Here is a 13,724-nt window from a genome sequence, read left to right as displayed (position 1 = left end):
AACGATTTATCAATAAAACCATAGGCTCACCATATCAGCAACAACTTCAATGCTAACATTTGATGAGGCCATCACAAACAAAACAAAGGAGGGTTTAGGGTGGTATACTCTACTAACAAGGCTTGGTGGCAATGGTGTATAACAAAATGCTTTAGAGCTTGCCTATATATTTATAGCAGTGGGAGAGGTGCACTCTTCTTTTTCAACAAACAAAATAAAAAATAATATTTATCTTTTTTAATGTAAATAATAAAGGCATCTTTCCTTGGTTTTCTACACCACAATAATAAAGGAATCTTTTGAACTTGTTTGGGAAAGAGCGAGTATGTATTGGAGCACCTTCACCCTCTCTCTTCTCTCCTCTTGTAGGATTTCAAACCCATGAATTCTCGCAACGTGAATACCATTCATCAATACATGACGACATTCTACAATACCGGACCTGCTTGAAAATGCACAACCCATAGCAAGAGGGGGAGGAGGGAGGGAGGGGGGGAGATAGACATTGTACAATTGAACCCTCTACAATGAGGTCTATAAGGGATTCCCTTGCAAAGCACCCATTCCATTCGACCATCGAAGTGTAGTCGGTCATGACCTATTATTGTTAGGTGAGTTTAACACGATACGAGAGGAGACTGAAGGATGGCAATACATGGTTCGGAAGATGTTTGTTGTTTGGGATGGCAACCATCGACTCAAAGCTTGGCAAGAATGAGTGTCGAAAAAGAGAGGATTGCCAAGGTGAATTGTAGAGTGGTCCGATTCCTTGAGGAGGAGGTGGAGTTCTTGTTGGTGCTGCGCATGATCAACAAGTAAGTAGATTGTACATTGTTTTTTTGTGTATGAAATGAATAAACATTGTATATGTCATCATTTACCTTGTTTAAAATACATGCAAAATTTTCAAGGTCTCACTACCATCCATGTGTCGAACACAACAGCACATGATATATTTATGATGCAGCATGTGCATCTTGCCGATCCACAATCATTGTTGTCAAAGTTCAATGACGTTGAATCGTGCATGGCCCAAAAAGTGCTTACTCATTGGGGACCTAACAGATCCAAGTGGCTGAAGCTTCCCATGGCACTCCTGTCACAATTAGTTTTCAAGGTGTGTGCATGCCTCTTTCTCAAAGCATGTTTTAATTTCCAGATATGTTTCTTAAATATAAACACATTGCAGTCAGTGTTCGATGCCACGTACCAAGCCAAGATCAGTGGTTTGCCTGAGCAAGGGAGTAGAGAATACATGATAAATGTAGAGATGTTCAATAAGAACTACAAGGATGTCCTCAAGGAGACGAGGCACTTTTCACCAAGAGGGAACATGAGCTATTGCAAATTGCCAATCCCGACTATGGAAAATAGTTTTTTTTTAAAGTGATCTCATACCAAGGCTGGGGTGAAAAGGCTAGAAAATTCACTACTCCAAAACTAGCAGAGATTGCTCGAGCACATATTTCAAATGGGGAGTAAGATCTCTAACTCTCTTGACACATTACATTCTTTTTTTCAAGTAAGTAGAAACATAATACTTGTTCACAATGTAGAGGAAATGTAGGCTCCTTGACATATTGGCTGGTGGCGAGTTCGCTATGAGAGATGCACAGATTCTGCCATCCGATAGAGCATTCTTCTTGTGGATCCATTGTCATGTGTACTGGTTCCAATTGACCGAGTACATGCTACAATTGTACGCGATGTTGGAGGCGGGCTCACGTGTAGTAGACATCATGTACGATAGAGCCACAATGGACTCTAAAGTAGGTATCATGGATGCCTTGACTTATAGGAAGTCTCATTTTGAGAAGGCATTCGTAAGGTGGAAAGGACAAATGTGTGCCACCTTGGATCCTGATGACCAGCAAAACACACCTTCCGTGCAGTGCACGATGCCTCTTGTACAGGTATGAAGTAGCACAAATCTTTTTTTTTCTTTACATGGTGGAGAAGTTGTCATTCAGGTTATATTGGTTTCTTAGACTTCTTTAATGTTTCTGTATTAGGTGGTGGAGAAGTAGTGTATGTGATCGGGAATACATTCCCGGAGCACCCTTCAAACGCATGGGTGTTGTCTGAGACAGAGGAGACAGGATTGTACCCCGAAGAGTGGATCAACAAGCTTTGGGGCAAGGAAACATGGATACTTTGTCCATAGTGGTTAAACTACCTAGAGGGGGGGTTTCCTCCAGAGGAGGCAGAGTAGTTTCAGAGTACGTTTCCTTGTGTACAATATTTAATTTGTATGAAGTATGAAGCTTGTTTTTTGGGAATGTAAAGCTCTAATGTTGGTTGAATGCAATACCAAGAAAGGGCAAGAAGCCTACCACCGAGCACCAATCGGCCCCCGAGAAGAAAAAGGGTAAGAAATCCACAAATGAGGAGCCTCCACCGTCCCAAAAAAGATCCCGGCCACAGTGGGAAGGGGATGAGATTGATGAGGAATCTGAGGATAGCCATTCCAAGGATGATGAGCATGACGACGATGAACAGCAGTCCCACACATGGGGCCAAGAGTAGGTGCCCCCTTCACATGGTGAGAGCAAAGGGCAGGGGTTAGAGAGTTTAAAAGAAGACGAGACGGACCTCTTGGGATCTAGTAAGTGAACTTAACATGTTTGAACATTCATTAGTTCATTTGTTCATCAACAGTAATAACATGTATTTGGTGTTGATTTGTTCATCAACAGTAATAACATGTATTTGGTGTTGTCTAAATAAGTAATAACATGTATTTGGTGTTGTCTAAATAAATACTACCATCCTGTTGTGGATGTGGTGGACCCCCTACACTTAGTTTCGATCTCCAACATTGATCACCTCTGTCTCGCGCTTTTGGGAAAGCGAAAACACGGGTACGATCTCTCAGGTATGCTAGTGACTCTCTCCATTCATCTTCATTATAGTGTTTTCAGTCGCCTTACATGCTTTGTTGTTCCAAGAATCTTGCAATATTGCAGCGATTCATGGGATCTCTAATGAGGTGAGGAAGCATGGAGGCCTTTGATAGCCTTAGAGGCCTACACTTGGTGTGGGCCGATTTTCCTACACATCTATGTCTTCGCAAGGACGATGTTGTGGTTCCTCGATGAAATGTTTTTAGGGAGGTACTTGTGGAGTTGGCTTTTGTGCTTCCTACAGAGTTCCTACAAGCCAATGGCACTATGGTGTGCACTCTACGTGTGCAGAGCACCTGAGGATTACTTTGCGCGAGAGGCAAGAACTTGGAACTTCACATTGCGAAGGACTTTGTTATTGCGCTTCCTGCAATATCTACATGTCATGTCAGAAGATGGCCAAGAAGAGGTGAGTGCAAGATTCTCTAGTTTTTATTAAAGTGAAGCTCAATGATTTCCCTCCCAAATGTACTTACTAATGTGTGCATGTAGGTCTCTGTTTTAGTCATCGCTATCTTCACACAACCTAATTACAGTACGTCCAGTCGCCCAAAGTATGACAAGCAGGGAGGCAACAGATTGTTCAATTTCGAGATGGCAGCAACAACGATATCTTCTTAGACCCGGAACCGCAAGGAGCAAACCTTGCCATACCAGTAGATGCGGACAGGAATCCCATCCGATATACTGTTGAGCGTAGTGAGCCTTTCACAAGGTAATTACAGCACGATTTGAGTAGTGAAATCATTATATAGTCATTGTCTTAAACATTGTTGTCCATTTGTATATATGCCAATTGTGAGCTTGTACTATGGCAGGTGGTTACTCGGGACGTTCACCGATCATGGGGATGCAGTTTGAGATTACTTTGCTGGTATTGGGACCATGGCTAGAACATGCAGGACACTGCAGCGACATTGCATCAGCGTGGAGAGCGACGAGGTGTGCCTTAGTTCGTGTCTACGACCACTTGCCTTTGTGCACGATGATTTGGGTAACCAATTTTTCAAGGGGAGGTCAGTGAGTATGCTCGACGAGAGTAGCAGATGGATGTAGGGGCACCATATCCTTCAGTCATCCCAGTATCCATGAGCCCAGCACAGTCAAGTGCCTCATCATGGCGACCTGGTGTTCCAATGTAGCCCCAATATCGACATGTCATGCCACATACAACCCCCGTGGGTTCTTTTGCAGTTCCCTCATTATTGGCACCATGGCCTAATCTTGTGAGATCGCTATTCCCACCTGCACCTGCACCATTTGGTAGAGCTCCCCTACCCCATACCACCTTCCTTCTTTCAATGGCACCCACGGCGTCCGTGTACTGATGTATTTCACTAGCTTGTAATGAAAGAAATATATTGGTTTTAGACATTATTGTTGTTCACTCATATTATGTCAATGGCATTGTTTTTTGCTTCTTCCATGGCATTGTTTTTTAAGAGAGATGGAGCAATTGGTGTGAGATCTCAACAACACAAGAGAGAGAGAGTGAGTGAAAGAGAGAGAGTGAGTGAAAGAGAGAAAGAGTGTTTGATCGAGACACTAAAATAATAACATTTGTGCTTAAAGTAGTTATTCTTATGCTTAAAGTAAGAATTCTAGTGCTCAAAAAAGTATTTTTTATTCCTTTGAAAGTTATAAATACAATAGAGATTACCATGTTCCAATACTCTTCTTCTAAACACATCTCACACCACCTCCCCTTATATCTTCATATTGCAATAGTCTCTTTGTAAACTCCTTTGTCATGGCTTCATCTAGCAATCCCTCTAATACTACTACATTTACAACCATCTTAAGTAAAGCTCTTCAATCTTTCATGCACCTCAAAGAAAAGGAACCTAGATCGGATGCCATTATAGAAGCATAGGCAACAACATCTGAAGTGCATGAGCTCTACAAGAAGATCAAAACATACCAAGCGATAGACCTTGCAAACAAGAATATGCTATAGAGGTGAAAGCAGCAACAACCATTGGGATATGGAGAGCTTTTGGCATCATTGAAGAGGCAAAGGAGGATCCTCTTAGAGTTGAAGTTTCCACCTTCATTCACCAGTTAGGGTAAATGGACAAGGCCAAGATGATAGTTGAGGCCCAAAATGCTTTCATATGGTGTTTTTGTGAAGAAGTAGCAATGACAGTGTCATGTCGTAGGTGTTTGTCATGTAATGATGTGGCCTTGTAAGTTTGATTGGAATTATAATGGAAGTTTAAGATCATAATATGGTAACTTTGTAAATGAGTTGCAATGATAGTTGTAAATGGGTTGCAATGTGTGTATTGCTCTTATATCCATCTACTCCTCTCTTCTACTGTCACCATGAGCCGCAATGCACGTGACATTAGAGAGAGAGAAGTGTAGAGAGAGAAACCGCTCGCCTAAACACCAAAAAAGCGCTTGCTCAAAAATGCTCACCAAAAAAATACACCCTGCTTTTTCCTTCACTACACGACGAAGGTTACGAAATGTGTAGGCGCCTTCCAGAGGTGTGACAATTCGAGAACATGGATAGCATTCAACCCTAGGCATAGTCAATGTAGAAGGTTCGGCTTCGTTGCATAGCAATGCTAAAGAAGATGGACGACCATGTCCTAAAATAAAGCAAGGACGACGAACATAGGCGACGGTCCAATTTCATGACGTTGCTGATATCATGAAAAGGATTCCTTCTAGGAGGCATGACAACGAAAAGACAAAAAGAATACAAACTATCAAAGGCAATACAGCTCGTTAAATGAACCATAGAAAGTCAAAAAAAAGGAAAGGTAAAGCAAAGTGTCTAGAACAACAGGAAATACGAATCATACAAGGACATGTAAGCTGTTCTAGAACATGGAACATGATGAGTATGGGAGAGAGACGATGACATGCACGTACAACCTAGCAAGGAAATGAAGGTTGAAGAAGCCAAACGAAGATGGCATTGATATGGCCAAACACATGACCAAAAGAGGCGATCGACAGCTACAAACGAACGGCACCTACACATCATTCACGAGCATAGACCCAAAGGCGACACGGAAGGAAGATACATAAGATCGCTCGTGCCAAAAAAAAAAAAAAAAGAAGAAGAAGAAGAAGAAGAAGGATCCAGGAGAAGTTGAAAAAGGAGAGACAACACGTCCAAAAAAACATGAAAATGAAATTCGAAAAAGCAAGACTTCAAGAAACGACACGTGTGAGGCAGCAAAAATAATTAATTCAACAAAGGTTTTGGGTGCTTATTAGTCACAATTGGGACAATTGGCCTAGCCATTTCAATAGACAAAGATACTATAGTTGCCACATCGATGATTAAAATGCTCTATACTAATGACATTAGTTAAGTTGATTCAAGTTTGGGTTTAGTAATTCATGATATAACTTTGCAAGTGGTGTTTATACCACTATTAGTTGGAAGTGCATAAGAGATAATAGGTTTTATGCTTCCCTCCTCTCAAGAAATCCTTCATTGGGTGTCATCCTCATGAATTACTACAATTCCTTCTTTAGATATAAATGCTAACAATGCCTCAAATCATTTTCAAATATCTCCAAACACAATCTACGACATCTCTATGACCACTAGTACGCCACTGGCCGATTGGTAAATTGATCATGAGAGAATGAGGACAAAGTCAAACAGCGAGACAACTTGAACAACAACCAAGATTGGAATACTGAAGGACTAAAACTGGATGGAGTGCCCAAAAGGAGCAAGATGAGGACGCTACCCCTTTCGGATTAAACACCACTTTCATACCTGTTGAAATTTGAGCAAAATGATGAGATATGGTGGATCAAACACTAGAATCAACATAATTAACAAAGTGATTAGTAAGTGATTAAGACGTAATTAGTGATTAACTCATTTTCCCCTCTCTCTGGGCATTCATCTCTCCCTTCTAATAAACTTGTTGCCATTCTCAAAGATATAAGAAAGTTCCCCCATCTAGAGTGTAGCCTTTGCACCCAAAGAAGATATGGGTGCTTGAGCATCCTCCAATTTTCACACTAGACAAATATGTAGACCACATTCCCTAGAAGCTACACACCTTGGCCAAGGAAGTGGAAGTGTTACCGAGGCAAAGTACACCCACTTCAATAATGATGATTTTTTTCAAAACCATCTAGGTAAAATTTCTTCTTCAACAATAGAAGCTAGCACAACTTAAGGAACCAAAACCAGCCAGCACATTGGAAGAGGTACTCACAATTACAATTACACCTGGTAGAGGGGATCTCAAGATATGCAAAGCCACTCGAAGAGCATGGCAAAAGTCCGCAAAGATGTGCCACATCATAGCACATTGTTATATACCATGTTACGTCCTAGATGAGGCACTACCTCACTTCTACCTAGCCATCTACCCAGTCAAACTCGAGCCTATCAATGTAGAAGCAGTTGGTGGCCTGGTAAGAATAGCCTTGGTTTTGGTGTTTTGCTTTAGTTATGGAGCTGCCTACTTCTAATGCTTTCTCTTGGATATAACCCCTTGGGTTTCACTGTACTATCTTTATGTCTTCAGCTTAATGAACATTTTCATGCATACCAATGGCCTTGTGCTTTCAAAAAACAGCCATATGTCGTCATTAATGGCGTTGATAGTAACTTTCACAGTCACTGTAATCTTATTTGTGGGCACTGGCAGTCATTTCACAAAACCAGTATATGTATGAGTAGTGGCCAGTGCACCTCAATGCCCTCACCCATGGAGTACTGTCAGCAAAATTTCAAGGCTGGGCATGTGCACATACAATACATTGAGGCTTGCACCTTGTTTAGTGAAGCTAAAAAAGCGCACTGTTTAAGCATTTCAAATGTCAAGAACAAGAAGAGACAGGTCCCATGTACTAGGACCTCCATGATAAGACAGCCTTTTTATATAGCCTTTAGTCTTCCTCCATGCAAAGCCGATACCAAAGATGCCCCCACACCCCTCTTTCTCTTGAGCTGAAGATCAGAGCAATGAAGATGAGTGTTAAGTACATACGCATGCAGGGGCATAATTTTTATATTAGACAACTTAACAAGCATAAAACTACAATTTGAGCATTCAGTACACCTGCTCAGCATTGAACAGATCCTCTGCAAGAGCTTCGGCTTGTTTGCGCTTCTTCTCTTGCTGCATGTACTCTTGTACCTCCTTGTTGAAATCGGACTCCCTAGCACATACGATTGGCACACAAGTTCAAACATAACACAAATAACCACAGTTCTCGCCCTTTCACCTTGTTTGCGAACCAAGTTTCACTTTCGAGAGTTCTTTATCTCAATGAGCTTCCCTTTTGTTTTGTATAATCTTTAGGGTTGACATCCTACAGGCCCTCGGAATATAAGAAGCCTGTGTCCCTTAAGTTCCCTACCTATACCAAACACTCTGTGCCTTAACTCTAATTCTGATCCAAATCTCTCATGCGATAATTATTAGGTTGTCATCATGCACAGGTATCAGTCGGCCCTACTTGTTTACCCCCATGTAGTATAAAAATGTGCCTGATTGTTTCTAAATTTTTGGGTTGAAACTCATTGAACTGCAGAGACTGTACACCTAAGTTTTTGATGTAGAACCTCCTCTTAGTCCATGCCTGTGTTTGGAGATTTGTTTGCTGCTTTTCTGTCCTACGCTCGTCTCCCTTCTTTCCTTTCTCCCCCATTTGTTGCCTCCTCTCTCTGTTCCTTGTCTACTGTCCGCCCCATGTTTCCATTGCCTGACTTGCCAAAAAAACACGTGCTCACTTCTCTATGACAAGTTCACTGGCATCCCCCCATTTAAAATATTTTTGTGAAACATTACATAGACAGCCTCATCCCACAACTCAAATAACCTTCCTCCATGAAATGCCTTCACCCAAAAAAAGCACTTTCCCTAACGTGTAATCTTGATATGTTGTGCAGATCTTCCACCTAAATCCACAGAATGACACCGTAACCTGGTGAAACCTATGACAGCCTTGCAATAGCTATGGTATTTGCTATCTCTTTGAAGGTTGTGGTCCAAGTCTCATTAAACAAGCTGGCATTCTCCTAGAGCAAAACCCCCATGGTCACATATGCCTTCCATTAAGCCTGACTGCCATGCATCCTGAGAGTAGGCTCTTCATGTCTATGTGCATGGATCTCTGTACTTCTAGCATCAGTCACACGTGTTTCTTCAGATTGTTTGATAGACTAAATCAGCATGAGCTTCAATATCATTCAACTGCTACTCTAATTCAAGGCATACCCATGCTTCTGACACACTCTATACACAAGACTTGCAGCTTATGATTGTTGTTACCAGAAAAGGTAGATCATACCTGTATGGTTCTTTTGCAAAAGGCACTAGGGCAGCAAAGCTATTGCCAGATATACCATGCTTCTGCTAAACAGAAAAACCAATCATTAACTCATACAGCATATAGATCGAGTTACCGATACTAGAATTAAAGGTTTCAAACCATTGCTAACCTTCCTAAAACGTTTGAAATTCGGCTGTGAGAGATCTTTAGAAGAGTCTTCCTCCAGTGACTTTACGCCTGTCCTTACAATAAGATCATTTCTATACTCAACATCAGCTTTTGAATCTCCTACATCTTGTGAGGTAATATTGGTGTTCTCATCTGCACGAACTCGGTCCACGCTCTGTGAAGGGGCTTCTGAACGGCTTGTTGAGGCTGAGCGAGAAGGCTTCTGAACACCTTTAAAATGCTCCTTGGATATGGGCACCGGCTTAATGGCCACACTAGGCTCGTTTTTGTGTTTGAGACTGGATCCTGCAAAGCTGGGCCCGGAACCATCCTGCTGCATAACTGATGATTTTGCTCGAGGAGTTCTGTCTATAGTTGATTGAAAGAATGATGGCCTGGAGTGCTCTCGTGATAAGACAGCCACCTTGGCATCTTTGCCTATGAAGAAGGGCTACAATTACAAAAAATAAGTCGTTAATGATCTCTACATTGAGCTTGTCATAGCTGCTACTGCAAGACAAAAATATGCCAGTGCCGGAGTCACGATTACCTGTCCTGTGACTTGAACAGATGAGTTTATCTCATCCTCATGATTATCTGAATGAGAAGCTTCTACTGTTTCCTCAGATGAAGCTGAGACAGCAGGACCTGCAAACAAGAAGTCATAGCTCCTGAGCATACAAGGCAACAGTATCTCTAGCTTTGACAGTACAAAAGCTTTCACCACCACCTTACTTGCTGGAACTTCGAAATACTCCTCTTTGATTTGTCCCGCCAACACAGCTGCAATAAACTTTTCTTCACTTGTCTTCCGCACATGAGATATGGATCTCAAGTCCTCTGGACTCATCCACCTTTGAAGCTCAGGCTCCAAAGCCGGAAGAATAAGCAATTCATTGAGCTGCTTCTGGGAACCTTGTGAGACCTTAAGAAGCCTCGATGCAGTTAGATTTCAGATTAGCTTCTCTGCTTCACGATACCAACATATTGATATACATGCATGCGCCCAGAGACACAGATTAAATCCTCAACTCCACCCCCCTTCTATTAGGGTATCTTAAACTCCTCAAACACACACAACAACAAAAGTAGTGCCAGATGTCAGAGCAATGTGAGTCCCATGCTTTCTTTGAAATTGAGGATATCACCACTCAGAGATCTTGTACATCATGGATAGCCCAGCCAGACCAATAACAAATGCATCGACATCAGATCCCAAAGCTCAGATATCAACAGCATGCTTCCCAAGCCAGTAATCAAGTCAAAACCTTAATACCTTGCTACTTAGACCACAATTTCAGCCCCTAGATTGTTTACAGAAATCTTGGGGTCATGACATCCAACCTTCAGCAATGACTACTATACCTATAGAGCAGCCTTATAGATCAACTAAAAATCTCCAGAGTCTTATAGCAGCCAGTACAGTACCCTGTATAGCTATGCATACAGCTTTGTTACATAAGTATGCATACAGCTTTGTTACATAGGTATCGTACAGCTAGGTATATGATTCTCAGGAGTCATGATGGCAATCACAGCACATTGAGAGTACTCTGACTGCTTAGTGGGTGCTTCAGCCATCTAGATGTCCCGCCATAGCCACATGGAACAGAAACAGAAGCAAAAAAGGCTGATGTCTGCACAATGGAAATGGCCTCAGACTAGAAACATAAACGGCTAAGAAACCACAGATCTTTAACATTACATATTACATAGTAAAAATAGAAGGAAAATGTGACCAAAAGAAGAAATGAGGGAAAAACAGACAAGAAACTTGAGAAGACAGTGAGGAAATATGGGGAAAATGAAAATTTAGTGCGGTAAATCAGTAGGGGCCTGGGGCTAGCTTGCACTTTTAAGATCAATGCTAGTAAAGCATGTTGACCCATCCTATTTATACAAGGTATCATCACTCCTTGCCATGGGAAACTGGTTATCTTATTAAGGCCTTGTAATCCATACACATGCGGAATGAACCAAACAAGAAGAATGGGTGAGCAAAATGCCAAAGAGCTCGATCGCACCAAGCCCTTCTCCAATAGTTCACCCACCTACTTCGTAATCTCTTCTTGCTAGCGAGTACTCGCACGGTAAGCGGGCCTATTAGAAGGCGAACTACCTAGCACCAAATCAATACAATGATCTTCTAGCCGCAGTAGAGGCATCTCGCATGGAATTGTGTCTACAAAGCAACTCTATACTCACTTAAGAAATTCAGCCTATCACAAGTAAGAGAACCTACATGCACATTGCTATGTTCCACATCATCACGTACAAAGAAACGCTCTTTTTCATTGCTTTATTGATTTGCACATGAGATAAAACAGAGATAGGGTCTCCCGAGGTGCCTGCATCTATAAGATGCTCTCGGCCTTCATACATAAAAGAGATCTTATTAGTCTTGTAGCTCTTGCGGCACAACCTTCACATCCTTCTTAGCGAAGGCAGTACATATTGGCATATGTTACATGGTTGTAGTGCCACATGTGAACAGGGCATAACTAGGCACACTTTTTCCCTTTGGGTTTTCCCCCCTAGCACACATGATGTGAAAGGACACCTTTTTTATTGTCGCTGTACTTTGAAATTATTGTGTGGGTTGACTTCTCAGCTCCACACACATTCCAATGCAATCCACATCTTTGCATCTCCATCCATCACCATTTCCTTGATCCGTGCACTGTGTACTTCTGTGTGTAGCTGCAAATCCCCTCCTAGGCCAACAGTGGTATCAGAGCAGGAGGGCTTGGCTGGACGCGCTCGTGAAGCTCTGACTGGACAGACCTGCCCGCCTATGCCTTCCACGAACATGTGCCTAGCCTTGCCTGCCCTTCGACGGCCCTACACCTGCTGACTTGGCCTAGCTATCTTTGCCGCCCCTGCTCCCCCCCAACACCGGCGGCTTTGTCTCACTTCAAGTCCGCACATTCAGAGTCGCTACCTCTCTGTTCCACCTGTCCCCCCTCTAGCATCTTAGAGGTACTACTTTGGATTTCTGTTTTTGGGGCTTTTGGGAATTACATGCTTCATTGCAAAACTCCAGGTGCAGGCAGCACTACAATGCAAAATTCCATGTACAAGGTTCAATAAAAATTGAGGCTTTTCGAAAATTCATGCTTAATTGCACCATTGGAGCTACAAGGTACACAAAATTTTGGGGCTTTTGTGAGCCAAGTGGTGCATTAAGATTTGGGGCTTTTCGCATTTATGTGCAATTGGCACATCATGCAGCTCATTGGTGTACATAAATTTGGGGCTATAGGCCTTGTTTGGATATTTGTGTAGTGAATGTGCACGGATTCGCATTGCAAGTGTCATAAGGACACTCCAAACACTTATTGCAGCCTTGTATTTGAGGCAAAAAGTTTGCTCAAGAACATGTGATTGCCTAGCATAGCACTCCAATGCATTGGGATTTTGCCTACAGGTGTTTTTTACCTAGCATAGCACTCCAGTGCATTGGGATTTTGCCTACAGGTGTTTTTTACAGCACACTTGGTTGCAAGGGTTTGCATATCTCTTAGCAAAGAGATTTCAACATTATGGCTGGGAATACAACTAATATATTCGGGGTTTTGTCCCAAGAGGACAAATTAGATGGCAATAATTACTCCCTATGGAGTTTCATGGTCCGAAACCTTCTTGTGGCCAAAGGCTTATGGGGTTATGTTGGATGGCAATAATTACTCCCTATGGAGTTTCATGGTCGGAAACCTTCTTGTGGCCAAAGGTTTATGGGGTTATGTATCAGATGAAGATGTACGCTCTATAGACATAGGACCTAACACACCTAGCTGTGGTGCAACACCTACTCCTCCCTCACACGAGCAAAAGAGATGGGATACTCGTGATGCCCAAGTGATGGCTTTGATTGCTTTGTCAATAAAGCGATCAATTACCCCGCATATCAGGTCTTGGAGGATCACGGCAAGGTTGGGATGTATTGGAGACCATGTATCAGGCTAAGAATGAGGCCAGAGTTGCCTTTCTTAAACGAGAGTTGGAAAATGTGTCCATGGAAGATGGGGACAGCATGGTTGATCATCTTACGAAGATCCAAGATCTTCGGAAGCAATTGCTTAACATTGATGAGGTCATTCTTGAAAAGAAGGAGAGCATGGTTGATCATCTTACGAAGATCCAAGATCTTTGGAAGCAATCGCTTAGCATTGATGAGGTCATTCCTAAAAAGGAGCTGATCTCCAGGACATTACCATCACTGCCAGAAACTTACTTGAATTTCTACACATCACTCACTCTGTCTATGCGGGAAACCCGGTACCAATCTTGTTTGAAGAGCTGGTTAGTTTGTTGCTATAGGAGCAGCAGAATCAGAAGAACAAATCTTCCATCATGCGTTGCAATGATGGGGCATTTGTTTCACAA

At 42.3% G+C, this 13,724-nt stretch overlaps 1 protein-coding gene across 1 annotated transcript in view; it reads right to left on the bottom strand.

The window, feature by feature from the left end:
* Nucleotides 1-7,455: 7,455 nt before the first annotated feature.
* NBS1 (nijmegen breakage syndrome 1) overlaps nucleotides 7,456-13,724 on the bottom strand; it is a 73,683-nt gene continuing 67,414 nt past the window's right edge. Inside the window, exons 9-14 of the mRNA XM_086806528.1 lie at nucleotides 10,074-10,263; nucleotides 9,889-9,986; nucleotides 9,340-9,789; nucleotides 9,189-9,250; nucleotides 7,955-8,054; nucleotides 7,456-7,842 (exon numbers count right to left, since the gene is read on the bottom strand). Coding sequence (XP_086662654.1) covers nucleotides 7,771-7,842; nucleotides 7,955-8,054; nucleotides 9,189-9,250; nucleotides 9,340-9,789; nucleotides 9,889-9,986; nucleotides 10,074-10,263 — 972 coding nt within the window. The 3' untranslated portion in view covers nucleotides 7,456-7,770. The remainder of the gene's footprint in view (nucleotides 7,843-7,954; nucleotides 8,055-9,188; nucleotides 9,251-9,339; nucleotides 9,790-9,888; nucleotides 9,987-10,073; nucleotides 10,264-13,724) is intronic.

Source organism: Cibotium barometz, chromosome 12 (genome assembly GCF_041138505.1).
Source record: "Cibotium barometz isolate CiBa-2024 chromosome 12, ASM4113850v1, whole genome shotgun sequence".
In the NCBI taxonomy this organism is placed as follows: domain Eukaryota; kingdom Viridiplantae; phylum Streptophyta; class Polypodiopsida; order Cyatheales; family Cibotiaceae; genus Cibotium; species Cibotium barometz.
This window is presented reverse-complemented; position numbering and strand designations above follow the sequence as displayed.